We start from the raw sequence: 17,039 nt of genomic DNA, 5'->3' as shown, positions 1-17,039 counted from the left end.
TTCAATATATTTATATATATATATATATATATATATATATATATATATATATATATATATACTGCATGTTGAAGTGTGTTTTTATTATAATATATATATGACGAATATTTTAAAAAATACATTTCAAATATACTGTATGTCTTTAAAAATACAAATCTACATTTTTGGAATGCATTTACAAATATATGTAAAAATATATGTTAAAATTACTTTTTTATATGTTAAAAAAAAAATCTGAAGAATATATTTAAAAATATATATATTTATAAAAATATTTTTAGATATTTAGTAATATATAAAAAAACACATTTCAACATGCAGTGTGTGTATGTATATATATATATATATATATATACATTTTATTATTATTTATTTATTTTAAATATATTGAATATGGGAAGAATATTTTTAAAATATATGTCAAATATATTTTTTTTTCCATGTGGGTAGAGTTGAGAAGTTTAGGAATATTTGGGATAGATGGGGGGTTCTTTAAAACAACTCAGAACTGATTAATGTAAAATCGAAAGAGAAGGACAAAGGAAGGGGGAAATAGGAAGGGCGGAATAAAATGGAAAGTGGAACAGGAAGAAGAGGTGTGGAAATAAGGGGTGACCATGGGTAGGGGAGGGAAATGGGTAAATGTTTATATATCTATATATACAGTCAGGTCCATAAATATTGGGACATCGACAAAATTCTAATATTTTTGACTCTATACACCACCACAATGGGTTTGAAATAAAACGAACAAGATGTGCTTTAACGAACTGTTGTGAACCAGAACAGTTTCAGTGACAGTTAAGGAAGACGTTTAGAGGATTTTGTTTTTGTTGCTGTGATTTTAAGATAAGTTGGACCTCAGTTGGGGTGTCCTGACACGGGCATTAGGATCTGAGACTTTTACATTAGCTCCCCTGTCCTGACTATATCTTATTTCAGGTCACCAATTATCTCTATGGGTGCCAAGATCACAAGTCATGAGACCAAAACTATACAAAACCGCATTCCTGCTGTGCTAATTTGTAGACCTGAGCCAGCATGGAGTGATGACAGTGGCATGGAATGATGGTGAGGGGGGGTGCTTGGACATCCCCAAAAATATCCATTTGCACCCGTTAGCACTCCCACCATGGAGAGACAGAATTTCACCTTTTTAATACAAAACAATGCAAGAGGGGACTGGTGTGTGCCATGCATAGAGTGGTCCAGTTGTTTTCTATGACTCCCAACTGTTGACAGTTGACTGGCTGCTGGGGCTCAGGAATGTCCACTTGGGCCTGGTATGTCCTTTTTTTAAATTTGTTATTAATTTTATCAAAATTGTAAACAAATCCCATATACAGAAACATATATTCTCCAGATCAACACACACACACACACATATATATATATATATATATATATATATATATATATATATATGTATGTGTGTGTGTGTTGATCTGGAGAATATATGTTTGAATATATGTAGCTAATGTAAAAGTCTCAGATCCTAATGCCCGTGTCAGGACACCCCAACTGAGGTCCAACTTATCTTAAAATCACAGCAACAAAAACAAAATCCTCTAAACGTCTTCCTTAACTGTCACTGAAACTGTTCTGGTTCATAAAAAATAGACTTTAAAAAAAAAAAAGTATTCATTTTTTTAAATTTGCATATATTTTTTTTACTTATTTGAACCCCTTGGAGCTGAGTGTGTGCAAATTAGTGGCCCTGCTGGACTGGGCTTTTTTCTGTGGGACCGCTAATATGTGTACCTGTCTGTCTGACTTGTGCTGGGAGCGCGCCGCATGACACGGTCCCAGCACAAAGACTGGGTTATCAGTGAGAGCCCGGGGTCCCGTTCTAACGATTAGGACCTGGAATCAGGATCGGATCAGGACCTGGAATCGTGATGCCATCAGGACCCGGAATCGGGATCCCATCAGGAACAGGAATCGGGATCCCATCAGGAAAAGGAATCTGGATCCCATCAGGAACAGGAATCTGGATCCCATCAGGAACAGGAATCTGGATCCCATCAGGAACAGGAATCTGGATCCCATCAGGAACAGGAATCGGGAACCCATCAGGAACAGGAATCGGGATCCCATCAGGACCCGGAATCGGGATCCCATCAGGACCCGGAATCGGGATCCCATCAGGGACAGGAATCGGGATCCCATCAGGGACAGGAATCGGGATCCCATCAGGGACAGAAATTGGGATCCCACCAGGACCAGGAATCGGGATCCCACCAGGACCAGGAATCAGGATCTCATCAGGACCAGGAATCGGGATCCCAACAGGAATCTGGATCCCATCAGGAACAGGAATCGGGATCCCATCAAGAACAGGAATCAGGATCCCATCAGGAACAGGAATCAGGATCCCATCAGGAACAGGAATCGGGATCCCATCAGGAACAGGAATCAGGATCCCATCAGGACCAAGAATCAAGATCCCATCAGGACCAGGAATCAGGATCACTGTGAAAGCCTCACACATGATTTCTGTGAAAGCCTCTGATTGGATATCACAGTGATCAGTCACTGTGACGCCCGCCCCCCATGTTTTCTGTCTCTTGAATGGAGGAGAGAGATACATTGTATTTTCTGTCCTTTCAGAGACTAAATAAATAAAATAAAAATAGAAAAATGAAATAGAATATTGAATAAAAATGATCAAGGATTGATCTAGGTCAGTACCAGGGTTAGTGTTTGGGACAAGGTCAGGGTCAAAGGTCAAGGTCAGGGTGAAGGCTCAGTAATTTTTTTTTTGTCAGGATTTTTTTTTTTTAATTAGTGTCAGTGTCAGTTAGTGGCAGGATAAAAAGGATAAATAAAAAGCACACTACTGTTTCTGGGCTGTACTACGGGTACAAACAACAACTAGCATACACATATGTGGTATCACTGCGATCGTCAGGAGCAGGAGAAATGATTTGGGGTTGTTCTTTGATGGTTGGTTATGGTAATAGCAAGAAATGTACAACTAAATTCATAAAAAAAAATGTAAACTATTTTTGGTTAGTTTTCCTTTGATAATAATAATAATAATAATAATAATATTAATAATAAAAAATAAATAAATCAGGAAATATCTATTACTATTTACCACCAAATGAAAGCCCAATTTGTCCTGAAAAACAAAAACCAAGCTATAATGCACCTGGATGCACAAAGTAGTTGGGATGAGATGTACAGTTTTGCTGCCAAAGTTGCAGAATTGTGCTTAGGCTTTAAGATTTGTTTTACCCTCAGGAGTGAAGGGGTTAAAATGCATCTATTGCAAGTACCTGAATAAAACTTGGGGGTCTGCATATAAAGCGATGAATGTTGGATGAATGTTGTCAGAAGCATTCCTGCAAGCTGGACGAAACTGCCCCGTAGTTTTTGTAATAGATGAATTCCTATATCATCAGCTCCATCTAGTGGTCGAAATGTGGTAGAGTTTCCTGAAATACCTCACTGAAAAATGATACTGCATTTTGGCCACTAGATGGAGCTAACGATATAGGAATTCATGTATTACAAACAAATATTTTAGTTCTGGTTGCAGGAATGTTTGCGGTTTATCTAAGGCCGGCCATACATGGGTCAATTTGGACACAGCTGATCACATGACATGGTAAAGGGCCAATTACAGCGGTCTTTTACCAAGTAATCAGCTGTGTCCCATGATACAGCAGATCCATAAAAAGCACTGACACTGTACTAATGGCACTGGGCAGGAAGGGGTTAACATCTGGGGCGATCAAAGGGTTAACTGTGTGCTGTTTCACAATGGGAACTGTGTTAGTGCTTCACTGTAATCACACTGCTTTGCATAACTGCAGCCATACAAAGCAGTGTGCACAAGCTGACAGGGAGGAGAACTGTTTTGTTTTCAGAGATGCTTGGCAATCACCGGGTGTCGGCGAGTAATCGCCGGCCGGGACCCAGTGATTGACAGCCGCAGCCACGAATGGTGGCGTGGGTAGGGCGCGCGCGCGCCCTGTGAACACCATCTACCCGGAAATGCAAAATCACGTATATATATATATACACACACACACACGCGTGATTTTGCGCACCCGTGCCACCCTGTAGCCGTACTGCTATAGGGCGGACAGAAAATGTTGTACCAAATAAAAGCCTGATATGTCCGTTCCCATTCATAGACTGCATAGCGCATGGACTCAAACTTCATTAAAATTCAGAGAGCATACTACATAATTCCTGTCATTCTCCCCCCACCCCACTCTTGCTGGCAAATCCCGGCTGTCAAAATGACAGCAGAGGCTCTGGTCCCTTCATGTGATCTCCCCTGTATCAGCCAGCGATAGCCAGAAGGGATAGGAGAGCGGCAATGGCCGGAATGCCTGAGCGGTGACATCACCCATAGGCTTACTATGACCCATCAGTTATCGGCGTTCCCTCTTCTCCCCTAAAACCATTGCCAGTTGACAGAGGAGAGCTAATCACATGACCGGAATGGAGCAGCCTAATAGGTATCTGTATGCATCTTTCTTCCGCAGCTTAGTTCGGATAGGTATTAGAAGGGGGGTGGAGGCAGGTTTAAGATTGGTTACTGATATCTTGCAATTCCACTTCAATGAATGATAAAGTTGCTGACTAGACAGTACCATAGCATAAGGCATTGCACAGGGATTTGATGTCACACACTGCACAGCATAGAGAGGAAAGCTGAGTGTAATTGGAGACCTGAGTGCAGGGAATGGACACACCCGCTCTCAGGGCCGTGGATAAGGGAGTACCGCCAATCCTTCTGGCCAGCAGGGGGGCCCATGCAGCTGGGTGAATCAGATGTGGGCGGGGAGGGTGATTGGTATGGTTGGGGGTCAATCACTGGAACTGAACCCCTGTATGGCTTTCTCTGCAGCAGCTGAAAGCTGGATTCTTCTCCTCCCCCTCCCACTGACTTTCAGCTGCTGCAGAGAGAGCCACGCAAGGGATCAGTTCCAGTAATTGCCCCCCACTGCACTCATCACCCTCCCTGTGAGAGGAAAGCTGAGTGTAATTGGAGACCTGAGTGCAGGGAATGGACACACCCCCTCTCAGGGCCATATATAAGGGAGTACCCCCAATCCTTCTGGCCAGCAGGGGGGCCCAGGCAGCTGGGTGAATCAGATGTAGACAGGGAGGGTGATTGGTATGGTTGAGGGTCAATCACTGGAACCGATCCCCTGTATGGGTCTCTCTGCAGCAGCTGAAAGCTGGATTCTTCTCCTCCCCCTCCCACTGACTTTCAGCTGCTGCAGAGAGAGCCACGCAAGGGATCAGTTCCAGTAATTGCCCCCCACTGCACTCATCACCCTCCCTGTGAGAGGAAAGCTGAGTGTAATTGTAGACCTGAGTGCAGGGAATGGACACACCCCCTCTCAGGGCCATATATAAGGGAGTACCCCCAATCCTTATGGCCAGCAGGGGGGCCCAGGCAGCTGGGTGAATCAGATGTGGACAGGGAGGGTGATTGGTATGGTTGGGGGCAGGGGCGGACTGACAACTCATGGGGCCCCCGGGCAATAGGGGATCATGGGGCCCCTGTGTCCTTGCCCAAACTCAAAAAAGCCTATAAAAAAGGTACCAGGGGCATCTCATGGGGCCCCCTACTGACCCCGGGCCCTCGGGCAGTGCCCGAGTTTCCAAATGGTCAGTCCGCCCCTGGTTGGGGGTAAATCACTGGAACCGATCCCCTGTATGGCTCTCTCTGCAGCAGCTGAAAGCTGGATTCTTCTCCTCCCCTTCCCACTGACTTTTAGCTGCTGCAGAGCGAGCCACGCAGGGGATCAGTTCCAGTAATTGCCCCCCACTGCACCCATCACCCTCCCTGTGCTACCAACACTTGCAGTGCTATTAACCTCTTCACGCCGGCCGCACGCAAATGTGGGCCTTGACGCCGAGCAGCTGCACATTTGCGCTTTTAAAAAAGGACATATGTGCCAAGAGCGCACGCCCTGCGCACTCCCAGCACACATGTCCGGTACTCATGGAAAGGTCCTGATCTCCTCTTTCGAGACTTTTCCCGATCATGTGACCGCCGTGATGGAGCGTCATGGCGGTCACAGGACCCTAAACCCCGCCCCACCTCCCGCCTTCAGAAACCCTTAAAGGGCCGGGAGGCCCCGGCATGAAGGGGTTAACTGGTAATTGCACCCGAAGTGCATTTTTGGGGTTTTGTGTGGAATGTATGATATTTGGCTTTTTGTTTCTCCACTTTTTTGTGTCATACCAAAAACATTTGTAATTGCAATAATTTTCTGGGTGAAGTGGTGCGTTATCTGACAGAAATTGCGGTGGGGGGGGGCAATATTTTTGGCCATGACTGTACAAAATGTAACACTTTTGGTTTATATACACGTCAATGTGTCTTATTAATTGCATTTATTTTCCATTACAGGAAGCAGGAACATTCTAAAGGGCCGAGTTTTGAAACCATTTCTGCAGGCGGTCTGAATGCGGCTCTCGCACACTATAGGTAATGATCAGTACCGGGACAAGGTCATCTAGCGCCCAAGGTGAAGATGTCAAACTGCACCCCCCAAATGTATGAGCATTGTGTCAGCATTGTGTCAGCTAAAATCCCCTACCTCCAACCCCCCCCAAAAAATTTAAAACACTAATATTCACACCAGGGGCGGACTGAAAAGCCAATGAAAGGTACCAGGGGCATCTCATGGGGCCCCCTACTGACCCCGGGCCCTCGGGCAGGGCCCGAGTGCTCGAATGGTCAGTCCGCCCCTGATTCACACTTACCCCCTTTGCAAGTCAAAATTCTCCCTAAACCAAAAAAATGTACCCTCTTCCATTACAAATCCCCCCCCCCTCCCAGCTCAAATCCGCTCGCTCCACAAATCTCCCTCTCCCTGCACAAATCCCTTCTTCTAACACTAATTCTCCCCCTAATTTCCCCTCCTAGTACAAACCCCCTACAATCATTCCTACTAGCACAAATCCTCCTCTCTCAAATTCCTCTTCCTAACACAAATACACCCTCCTAGTACAAATTCCCCTCCAAATCACCCTCCATCTAGCACAGGGGTGGGCAAACTTTTTGACTTGAGGGCCGCAATGGGTTCATATATTGGACCCGGGGGCCGGACCAAGAGTAGATGAATGATGTGTATGTGTCATCCATAGTAAGTATAGTAATATTCTCCCATAGTAAGCATAGTAATTAATCCCCCATATAGTAATTCATCCCCCATAGTAATTCATCCCCCATATAGTAATTCATCCCCCATAGTAATTCATCCCCCATAGTAATTAATTCCCCATATAGTAATTCATCCCCCATAGTAATTAATCCCCCATATAGTAATTCATCCCCCATAGTAATTCATCCCCCATAGTAATTCATCCCCCATATAGTAATTAATCCCCCATATAGTAATTCACCCCCCTATAGTAATTCATCCCCCATAGTAATTCATCCCCCATAGTAATTCACCCCCCATATAGTAATTCATCCCCCCTATAGTAATTCATCCCCCATAGTAATTCATCCCCCATATAGTAATTCATCCCCCATATTAATTCATCCCCCATATAGTAATTCATCCCCCATAGTAATTCATCCCCCATAGTAATTAATCCCCCATATAGTAATTCATCCCCCCTATAGTAATTCATCCCCCCTATAGTAATTCATCCCCCATAGTAATTCATCCCCCATATAGTAATTCATCCCCCCTATAGTAATTCATTCCCCATATTAATTCATCCCCCATATTAAGTCCCCAAGCCCCCCCTGTGTCAATTCACTTACCTTTGCTCCACGCGTTCCTCTCGCCGTGTTCCCGCGCCGTTCCGGTGTAGCATGAAAATCTGTCTCCTATGAGGATCTGTCCCCCTCGACGTATCTGCGCATGTGCCAGTTTCAGGCATTAGCAGCCGATCGGCGATCTCTGGCACATGCGCAGATACGTCGAGGGGGACAGATCATCCTGACAGTATCACGCTCCGCGGGCCGGATTAAAAGGTCCGCCAGGCCGTATACGGCCCACGGGCCGTAGTTTGCCCATTGCTGATCTAGCACAACCCTCCAAATCCCCAACTGTGCCCAGGGCAGCTTCCCCTCCTGCCTACCCCTTGTCCCGGCCCCGGTGATGATACAAACGTCATGAATGTTTTGTACCGCTATAAAAGTCAGCCCATGCCCAGACTATGGACAATGAAATCATTTAAAACAAGCCACCCCCGACCCCCTTTGAATGTAACTTATTCATTTTCAAAGATCCTTAAGGTGATTTTAAAACCTTTTGTTTCATAATTCCTAATGCTGAGGTTAAGATGTATATGTGCTGCTTCCTGATGTATTGAATTTGACAATTCCAATCCCTCCAGTTGGTCTCCTTTGCACTGGTTGCACTTTCCCTTACAGGTTTCTATTACAGGTACTTATATAGTGCTGTCAGTTTACGCAGCGCTTTACATATATATTGTACATTCACATCAGTCCCTAACCCTCAAGGGGTGTACAATCTAAGGTCCCTGTGATGAACGCGGCGTCAGACCCCAGCCCTTCTCACCAACTCGTGACCGAAGGACTAGCCAATCTAAAACCGCGCTGTCATGTGCGTAACAATGCCACGCTCAGCTGCACCCTGCACAAAGGTTTTCCAGCTAACGGACCACAACCTGTGTGCCTGGGAGTGATTGTTACTGGGTCAGGTTAATTACGCAATTAACCCTTCACACTGCCACCACAGCCTTTTTGTATGGAGAAGGAGGAAACTCGCCAATCTTAGCAGTAACACTATGATGTTTGAATAATTGTCTGTATACACACTGTCACCGCAGACAGATGTATATAGAGGTTTAAAACACACAGTAGCGCTCTTTAGAGAGAGAGATTCTTGGTTTGCATTAAAGAGCTTTAGAAACAGTTCAACACTGTTCAGAAAATAAGATTTATTACTAAAAAGGTCAAAATGGTGCAATAAAAGTATTTACAGAAAAAGATGTAGCCAATATATATATATATATATAAATACAGAGAGCAATACCACAACAGAGAGATAACAGAAAGAAGTTTAGAGAGGTAGAGTACTTGCCGTCAGTTTAAACAGCGTTCAAGTGTCAGAGCAAAAGGGTGTCTTTTCTCCCAAAGTTGGTTCCGATGTTAAAAGGGAGAATTCTTCAACTTATCTCTCTCAGGCCTGATAGCCTATTTTCTAGTCCACCAGCAGGGTGTCTCCTTAAAGCAGGGAACCAATCGCCTCATTTGGGGAGGGTGTTTAGGTGGGGAACTCTGCTATGACCAAATCCCTATTTTAAGTTATGAAAAGTGGTTTTTAAATGGGATGTATGTTTTACGGCTATTCTGGAATGTGTTTAAAGTCCAGTGACTGACGGGTTTATGGCTTTACGATTAGCTTCAGAGCAAGAGTTTGCCAGACACCCTGGCATCAGCTATTTGGGTTTACAACCATGAAGGATATCCAACTGTGTCCTGTGCACTTCTGAACCCAGCACATAGGGACCACGTGTCACTCGACAGAGAGGGAGGGGGGAGCTGATTTGGAGTGAGAAATGATACAAGATGGAGGGTCTTGAGCAAGATGGATGACCGCGTCCTTATCTGTACATACAATTGCTACAGTCCCTAACTCACATTCATACATACACTTACTAGGGCCAATTTATACAGGAGCCAACTAACCTACCAGCATGTCTTTGGAGTGTAGGAGGAAACTCACACAGGCACAGGGAGAACATGCAAACTCCAGGCAGGTGGTGCCATGGTTGTGATTTGAACCAGCAACCCTAGTACTACCAGGTTAAAATGCTAACCATTTAGCCACTGTGCTGCCCATTCATTAAGTGTTGACCCTTCTTAAAGTGGTTTTAAACCTCTAATAGGAAAAATGAACAAAGCATAACTTTCTACGGTGTGCATTTGCCTCAACCCAAAGAACGTAGTGTGATTTCTAACTATTCTCTCCTCCCTCTGCTAGCTGTATTAGTCACATCTGACACCAAGCAATCCCTGGCGATGGCACTGCCCCTTCCCCTCCCTCCATGCAGCACACAGCAGGGGATTGACAGCCTCATCTGTGCATGTTTCCCTAAGGGACTGTGTAGAGGGGGCAGGGCTGCTGCTAGAAACCACAGGGCCCCATAAAGCCAACCTGGCAGGCCCCCCCTCAAGAAAACGTTTTTGTCTTTGGAGTGTAGGAGGAAACCGGAGTACCTGGAGGAAACGCACACAGGCACAGGGAGAACATGCAAACTTCAGGCAGGAGGTGCTGTGGCTGGGATTTGAACCAACAACCCTAGGACTTCCAGGTGGATGTGCTAATCATTTAGCCACTGAGCCATGTTGCTGCTGCTTTTATGGAGCCACCATTCTGTGCATGCTTCCAGGATTTGACCAAGGGTGACGTCATGGCGCTTCCTGCACCAACAGGCACAGGAAGACTGAGAGGGCAACCAGAAGACAAACCCTTTGCTCCTCCTCCAGAAGGAGTGATTGACAAGTGGCTTCCAAGGTTTTGCCTTGAGAAATGCTGTCCATCACTCACTGTCTTGGAAAAGGAGCAGAGGGCATGCCTTGCATGTAGATGTGGCTGCCTGTGCCTGTAGGTGTAGTCAGTGTCCTCATGTCAAGAAAATGTTATGACTGCAAGGGCATGCAACCTCCAGGTTCCTGTGTTTGCTTCCCTACCCAGAAGTTCAGGGAAGTGGCCTACATGATCCTGGAGGATGTGGCTGGAAACCCACGCTGACTGTTTACATTAGAAAGCAGGCAGGTTGCCAAGATTCTGCTACTGAAGAAGGTATATTTCAATGTCCTGTGCTTTGAACTTTAAAAAGCAATTTCCCCACAACGCTTATAGATATGGAGATAAGTGAGGGTATGTCCCTCCTCTGGTCTGAAGAAAGGGGAATGTCCCCTGAAACACCAGCTGGTACTATCATCCACTTGAACCTAAGGAGTTCCATGATGGGCATGCTTCTGGTTTCCAGGTTTTATACAATGCTATTATTCACACTGGGTTTTTTTTTATTATTTAAATATTTATTAATTTTTCAGATAAACAAGTTATACAAACATACTCATTAAAACCTTAGCATATTATCAAAACATTTATCGTTTCATCCCTTCCCCCCCCCCTCCCCCTACCTATTTACCACCCATCCCCCCCATCCAATCCCTAACCCCTTCTGCTCTGCATTTTCTTGTTTATTTCTGGAGATCGTAATCCCTATAAAAGAAGAACAAAATATGTTTCCATATTATTCTATGTTAATCCTCCATAACCTCTAAGGCTAGCCTTGACTTTTTGAATTCCTCCCATTTGTTCCATCTTGTATGGTGACTCTCCATCTTATCTTCATTCAAATGACAAAGTTCCACCAATTTACATATTTGATCCTCCCTATCCACCCACTCTTTTATGTTCGGCACCTCCTGTCTCCTCCAATACTTGGGTATCAGTCCCTTTGCTGGATTCAAATAGTACAATAAACCAGATTCTTTGTATTTTTTAACTGAAAGCTTAGTACTATGAAAAAGGCAAATCTCTGGGTTTACTAGAATATCAACCTCTGTAATTTTCTGAATCAAGCTTACTATTTTCCCCCAATACTCTTGCATTTTAGAACACTCCCACCATATGTGATACATTGTACCTCTACCTCCACATCCACACCAACATAAAGGTGAATTATCTCCACTCAATCTATGTGCCACACTCGGTGTAATATACCATCTTGCCAAATACTTATAATTCATTTCTACCCCCAGCATATTTATATTTCCGTGAATTATTCTATACATTTTCCTCTGTTTTTCTGCATCTATTGTAACTCCTATTTCTCTTTCCTATTTTTTTATATATGGAGGACTTACAGTGGGGCAAAAAAGTATTTATTCAGCCACCAATTGTGCAAGTTCTCCCACTTACAAAGATGAGAGAGGCCTGTAATTGGCATCATAGGTAGACCTCAACTATGAGAGACAAAATGAGAAAACAAATCCAGACAATTGGCTGATCTGGAAAGAATTTATTTGCAAATTATGGTGGAAAATAAGTATTTGGTGAATATGAAAAGTTCATCTCAGTACTTTGTTATATATCCTTTGTTGGCAATGACAGAGGTCAGACGTTTCCTGGAAGTCTTCACAAGGTTGGCACACACTGTTGCTGGTATGTTGGCCCATCCTCCATGCAGATCTCCTCTAGAGCAGTGATGTTTTGGGGCTGTCGCTGGGCAACACGGACTTTCAACTCCCTCCAAAGGTTTTCTATGGGGTTGAGATCTGGAGACTGGCTAGGCCACTCCAGGACCTTGAAATGCTTCTTACGAAGCCACTCCTTTGTTGCCCGGGCGGTATGTTTGGGATCACTGTCATGTTGGAAGACCCAGCCACGTTTCATCTTCAATGCCCTTGCTGAAGGAAGGAGGTTTGCACTCAAAATCTCACGATACATGACCCCATTCATTCTGTCCTGTACATGGATCAGTCGGCCTGGTCCCTTTGCGGAGAAACAGCCCCAAAGCATGATGTTGCCACCCCCATGCTTCACAGTAGGTATGGTGTTCTTTGGATGCAACTCAGCATTCTCTCTCCTCCAAACATGACGAGTTGTGTTTCTACCAAACAGTTCTATTTTGGTTTCATCTGACCATATGACATTCTCCCATTAAGCCCGGACATGTACTGGCTTAAGCAGGGGGACACGTCTGGCACTGCAGGATCTGAGTCCCTGGCGGCGTAGTGTGTTACTGATGGTAGCCTTTGTTACGTTGGTCCCAGCTCTCTGCAGGTCATTCACTAGGTCCCCCTGTGTGGTCCTGGGATTTTTGCTCACCGTTCTTGTGATCATTTTGACCCCACGGGGTGAGATCTTGCGTGGAGCCCCAGATCGAGGGAAATTATCAGTGGTCTTGTATGTCTTCCATTTTCTAATTATTGCTCCCGCAGTTGATTTGTTCACACCAAGCTGCTTGCCTATTGCAGATTCAGTCTTCCCAGCCTGGTGCAGGTCTACAATTTTGTTTCTGGTGTCCTTCGACAGCTCTTTAGTCTTCACCATAGTGGAGTTTGGAGTGTGACTGTTTGAGGTTGTGGACAGGTGTCTTTTATACTGATAACAAGTTTAAACAGGTGCCATTGATACAGGTAATGAGTGCAGGACAGAGGAGCCTCTTAAAGAAGAAGGTACAGGTCTGTGAGAGCCAGAAATCTTGCTTGTTTGTAGGTGACCAAATACTTATTTTCCACCATAATTTGCAAATAAATTCTTTCCAGATCAGCCAATGTGATTGTCTGGATTTGTTTTCTCATTTTGTCTCTCATAGTTGAGGTCTCCCTATGATGCCAATTACAGGCCTCTCTTATCTTTGTAAGTGGGAGAACTTGTACAATTGGTGGGGACTAAATACTTTTTTGCCCCACTGTATATCTGCGTTTATTTCAGTGAGAATCTTATATATTTTAGAGGTTTCGTGTTTCCCATCTCCCCGTGTACCCGTGTACCTAACAAGTGCTCAAAAGGATTCCAATCCTCTCTTATTCTTAAAGGCTTTGGAAGCTTTCCTATAAAGTGTTTCAATTGAAAATAATGCCACTCATCCATTCTCGTAAAAACTTCTCCTTTTTTTTTCCAATTCCTTAAGTGATCCTATTTCCTCCCCCACCATTATATCCCTTAATTGTGCATCTTCCTTCCTAATCCACTTTCCTGTGATACCTTCTTTACCCGGGGGGAAAAACTCTGTGGACTTTAAGGTCATTAACAATGAATTAAATTTCCATTCCATTCTGTTTGTGTAAAACATCCCAAACTCTTAAAACATTAAATGTGAACTAACTTGTACTGTCTGCTAATCCTCTGTATTGTGGAGGTAACTATACAATTCCACTTAATTTAGTATTTCTTAGTATATTTTCTATTTTAACTCAGCTTTTCCCCTCTGCATTATATGTCCAGTCAAAAATTCTCACCATTATTACCAAGTTATATATTTTTAAATCTGGGACTCCCAATCCTCCTTTCTCTTTATTTCTACATAAAATTTCCTGGATTATTCCTGGTTTTTTATTCCTCCAAATAAATCTTATTAACATTTTTTTAATTGATCTAAAGTATACTTCGGGTAGTTTAATTGGTATCATTTGAAATTTATATAATATTTTTGGAACAATCACCATTTTTATCAAATGTATACGACCTATCCATGACGGGGTTCCCCCCCCCCCTAATTTCCTTTGTTCATCCCTGATCTCATTTAACAATGGGATATAATTCAATTTATACAAGTTCTTGGAGGATACAGCTAATTTTATTCCTAGATATTTCAATTCTTTTTCTCTCCAAACAAAGGGAAATTCCTCCTGTAACCTATTTTTCTCTCTATTTGGAAGATTTATGTTTAAAATTTCTGTTTTTGTTGGGTTAATTTTTAAATTTGACATCTCCCCATATTCTTTCAGTGATTTCATTAAATTTGGCAATGTTATTCTTGGATTTCCCACATAGAACAGCATGTCATCTGCATAAGCTGCCACCTTATGCTGCGTATCTCCTATCCAAATTCTTTTTATATCTATATTATTTCTTACTGTAGCCAAAAGAGATTCCAATGATAAAACATATAGCAATGGAGACAAAGAGCATCCCTGTCTAGTTCTGCTCTGCATCCCGAAATACTCTAACAATTCCCCATTAACCACGATTGCTGCAGAAGGTTGACTATATAATTTTCTTATCCACTCTCTCTTTCTAGGTCCCATCCCCAATATTTCCAATGTATCCAACATATATCCCCAATCTACTCTATCAAATGCCTTTTCAGCATCGATAGACAGTACCACCGCAGGGATTTTCTCTTTCCTACTTTTTTGTATGAGAAACAGAGATCTCAGTCCGTTATCTCTACCCTCTCTCCCTGGGACAAAGCCTACTTGGTCTATGTGTATCCATTCCGACATTAGGTCTTTCAACCTGTTTGCCAGAACTTTCACATATAGTTTGGTATCTGTGTTTAATAAGGAAATCGGTCCGTAACTTGAACAGTGAGTATCATCTTTACCTTCCTTATGTATGAGAAATACATGGGCTTGTAGGGATTCCCTCCTCATTTCCATCTCTCCTCCCAATGCATTCATATATATCCTCAGTTTAGATACTAAATTTATTTTTTATAATATCTCACTGTGTATCCATCAGGTTCTGGACTTTTCCCAGCTATAGTGCTCTTTAATACTAAGTGTATTTCCTCCTGCATTATTACTGATTCTAGGGATTTTAATTGCTCCTCACTTAATTTTGTCAATCCTGCCTTTTTTAAGTATGTCTGTCTTTTTTTCTATTTTTCCTACTTCATCTTTACTTATGGAGCTGTGGGGGATAATATTATATAGATTATTATAATATTCTTTAAACACTTTAGCTATACCTTTAGTTGAATACATTAATTCTCCTTTGTGGTCTCTTATTTTCTCTATATAGTTCCTAGATTTTTTTTTTTCTCTGAGCCCTCATTAAATACTTTCCTGGCCTATCTCCCCATCTGTATCTCTCACTTATCATTGTATTAAACACCACTCTCTTATCTTCTTCCAGAAATTTATTTAATTCTTCTTTCATTTATTACCCTCTGCATAATCTCTTTTGTTACTTTATGTTTATGTATCTGCTCTAACTCACAGAGTTCACTAAGAAGCGTGTTTATTTTTTCTCTTCTTTCCCTCTTCTTTTTTGCTCCAATCCCTATCAGGATTCCTCTATAATAGGCCTTATGAGCCTCCCACACTGCTCCTACGGACACTTCCCCAGAATCATTTTCCTCAAAAAATTGCTCAATTTCTTTTTTTATTCTTTGATCCACCTCTGAATCCTGGAGAAGTGTCTCATTTAACCTCCATAATTTCCCCCCGATCTGCTCATTTCCTCATAATAATTTCATTGTGACAGTGGCATGGTCCGATATTGACATCACTTCTATTTTTACTTTGACCAGAGACTCGATAAGTCAATGGTCCAGCAATATATAATCCAGTCTTGAATACATCTCATGTGCATGAGAATAACACATATAATCTCTGTCCTTCAAGTTGACATTGATATATCATTTTTTTTCAAGGATTTCGGAGACCTACTACCATCTCTCTGCACAGGGGACGTCATATCGATCTGGGGATCCATGCAGAGATTGAAATCACCTGCCACAATTAAATTGCCTTTTTTGAAATCCATTAACTTCCTCAGAGTATTTTTTTAGGAATACCTCCGGTTTCTTATTCGGGCAATAAATATTTGCTAGTGTACAGTCTATTTCCTTTAATTTTCCCTTCAGAAACAGAAATCTCCCTTCCGGATCTACTAATCTGTCTTCCAGCTTAAACCTTATATTTTTCACAAAATCTATTGCCACTCCTTTGGCACATTTAATTGGGGAATCTGCATAAAACCACATTGGAAAATATCTGGAATTTAATTTCACGTTTGATTCTTGCACCAAATGTGTCTCCTGTAAAAAAACCACTGAAGAAAATCTATGTTGAATTTCTTTATAAATCCCAAATCTCTTCCCAGGGCTATATAACCCTTTAACATTATAAGTCACAAAGTGAATCTCTTCCATTCTTCTCCTTTCCACACCTCTATCTTTCCCATCTCTTTTCTCTTCCTCTTTCCTCCACATCTTCCCCTTTGATCTCTAGGATTTCTCCAGACTGATGTTTCTCCCACTATTTCAGAGTCTTAAACTACCTATCCCCTCCCCATACCCTCCTTCCACCCCCCCTCCCGTCCCCACTCCTCTCCCTCCCCCCCCCCCATTTCCCTTACATTTTGCCTATGAATCATTTGTGGTCCTAACCCCACCTTTGATTCAGCTTTTAAGGTGAAGCTCTGACCATGAACTCTTCCCCAATAAGCGTGTCTCATCCTCCGTGTCCTGCCATAGTCTAGTAAACTTCAAGATCATGAGAGAGGCATAAATGGAGGGAGAGAGAGAGGAAAAAAAAGGGGAGAGATCACACTGGTTTTGTGAGTATATCTTTTATGCTTCAATAAAGTGCTGGAGATAATGCACTA

General features: G+C 42.7%; 1 protein-coding gene across 1 annotated transcript in view; it reads left to right on the top strand.

The window, feature by feature from the left end:
• Positions 1 to 17,039, top strand: part of XPNPEP2 (X-prolyl aminopeptidase 2) — a 128,425-nt gene that overhangs the window by 78,221 nt on the left and 33,165 nt on the right. The window contains exon 13 of the mRNA XM_089662247.1: positions 6,386 to 6,463. Coding sequence (XP_089518373.1) covers positions 6,386 to 6,463 — 78 coding nt within the window. The remainder of the gene's footprint in view (positions 1 to 6,385; positions 6,464 to 17,039) is intronic.

Source organism: Staurois parvus, unplaced genomic scaffold (assembly GCF_062004578.1).
Source record: "Staurois parvus isolate SC_StPar_1 unplaced genomic scaffold, SC_StPar_1.0 ptg001447l, whole genome shotgun sequence".
In the NCBI taxonomy this organism is placed as follows: domain Eukaryota; kingdom Metazoa; phylum Chordata; class Amphibia; order Anura; family Ranidae; genus Staurois; species Staurois parvus.
This window is presented reverse-complemented; position numbering and strand designations above follow the sequence as displayed.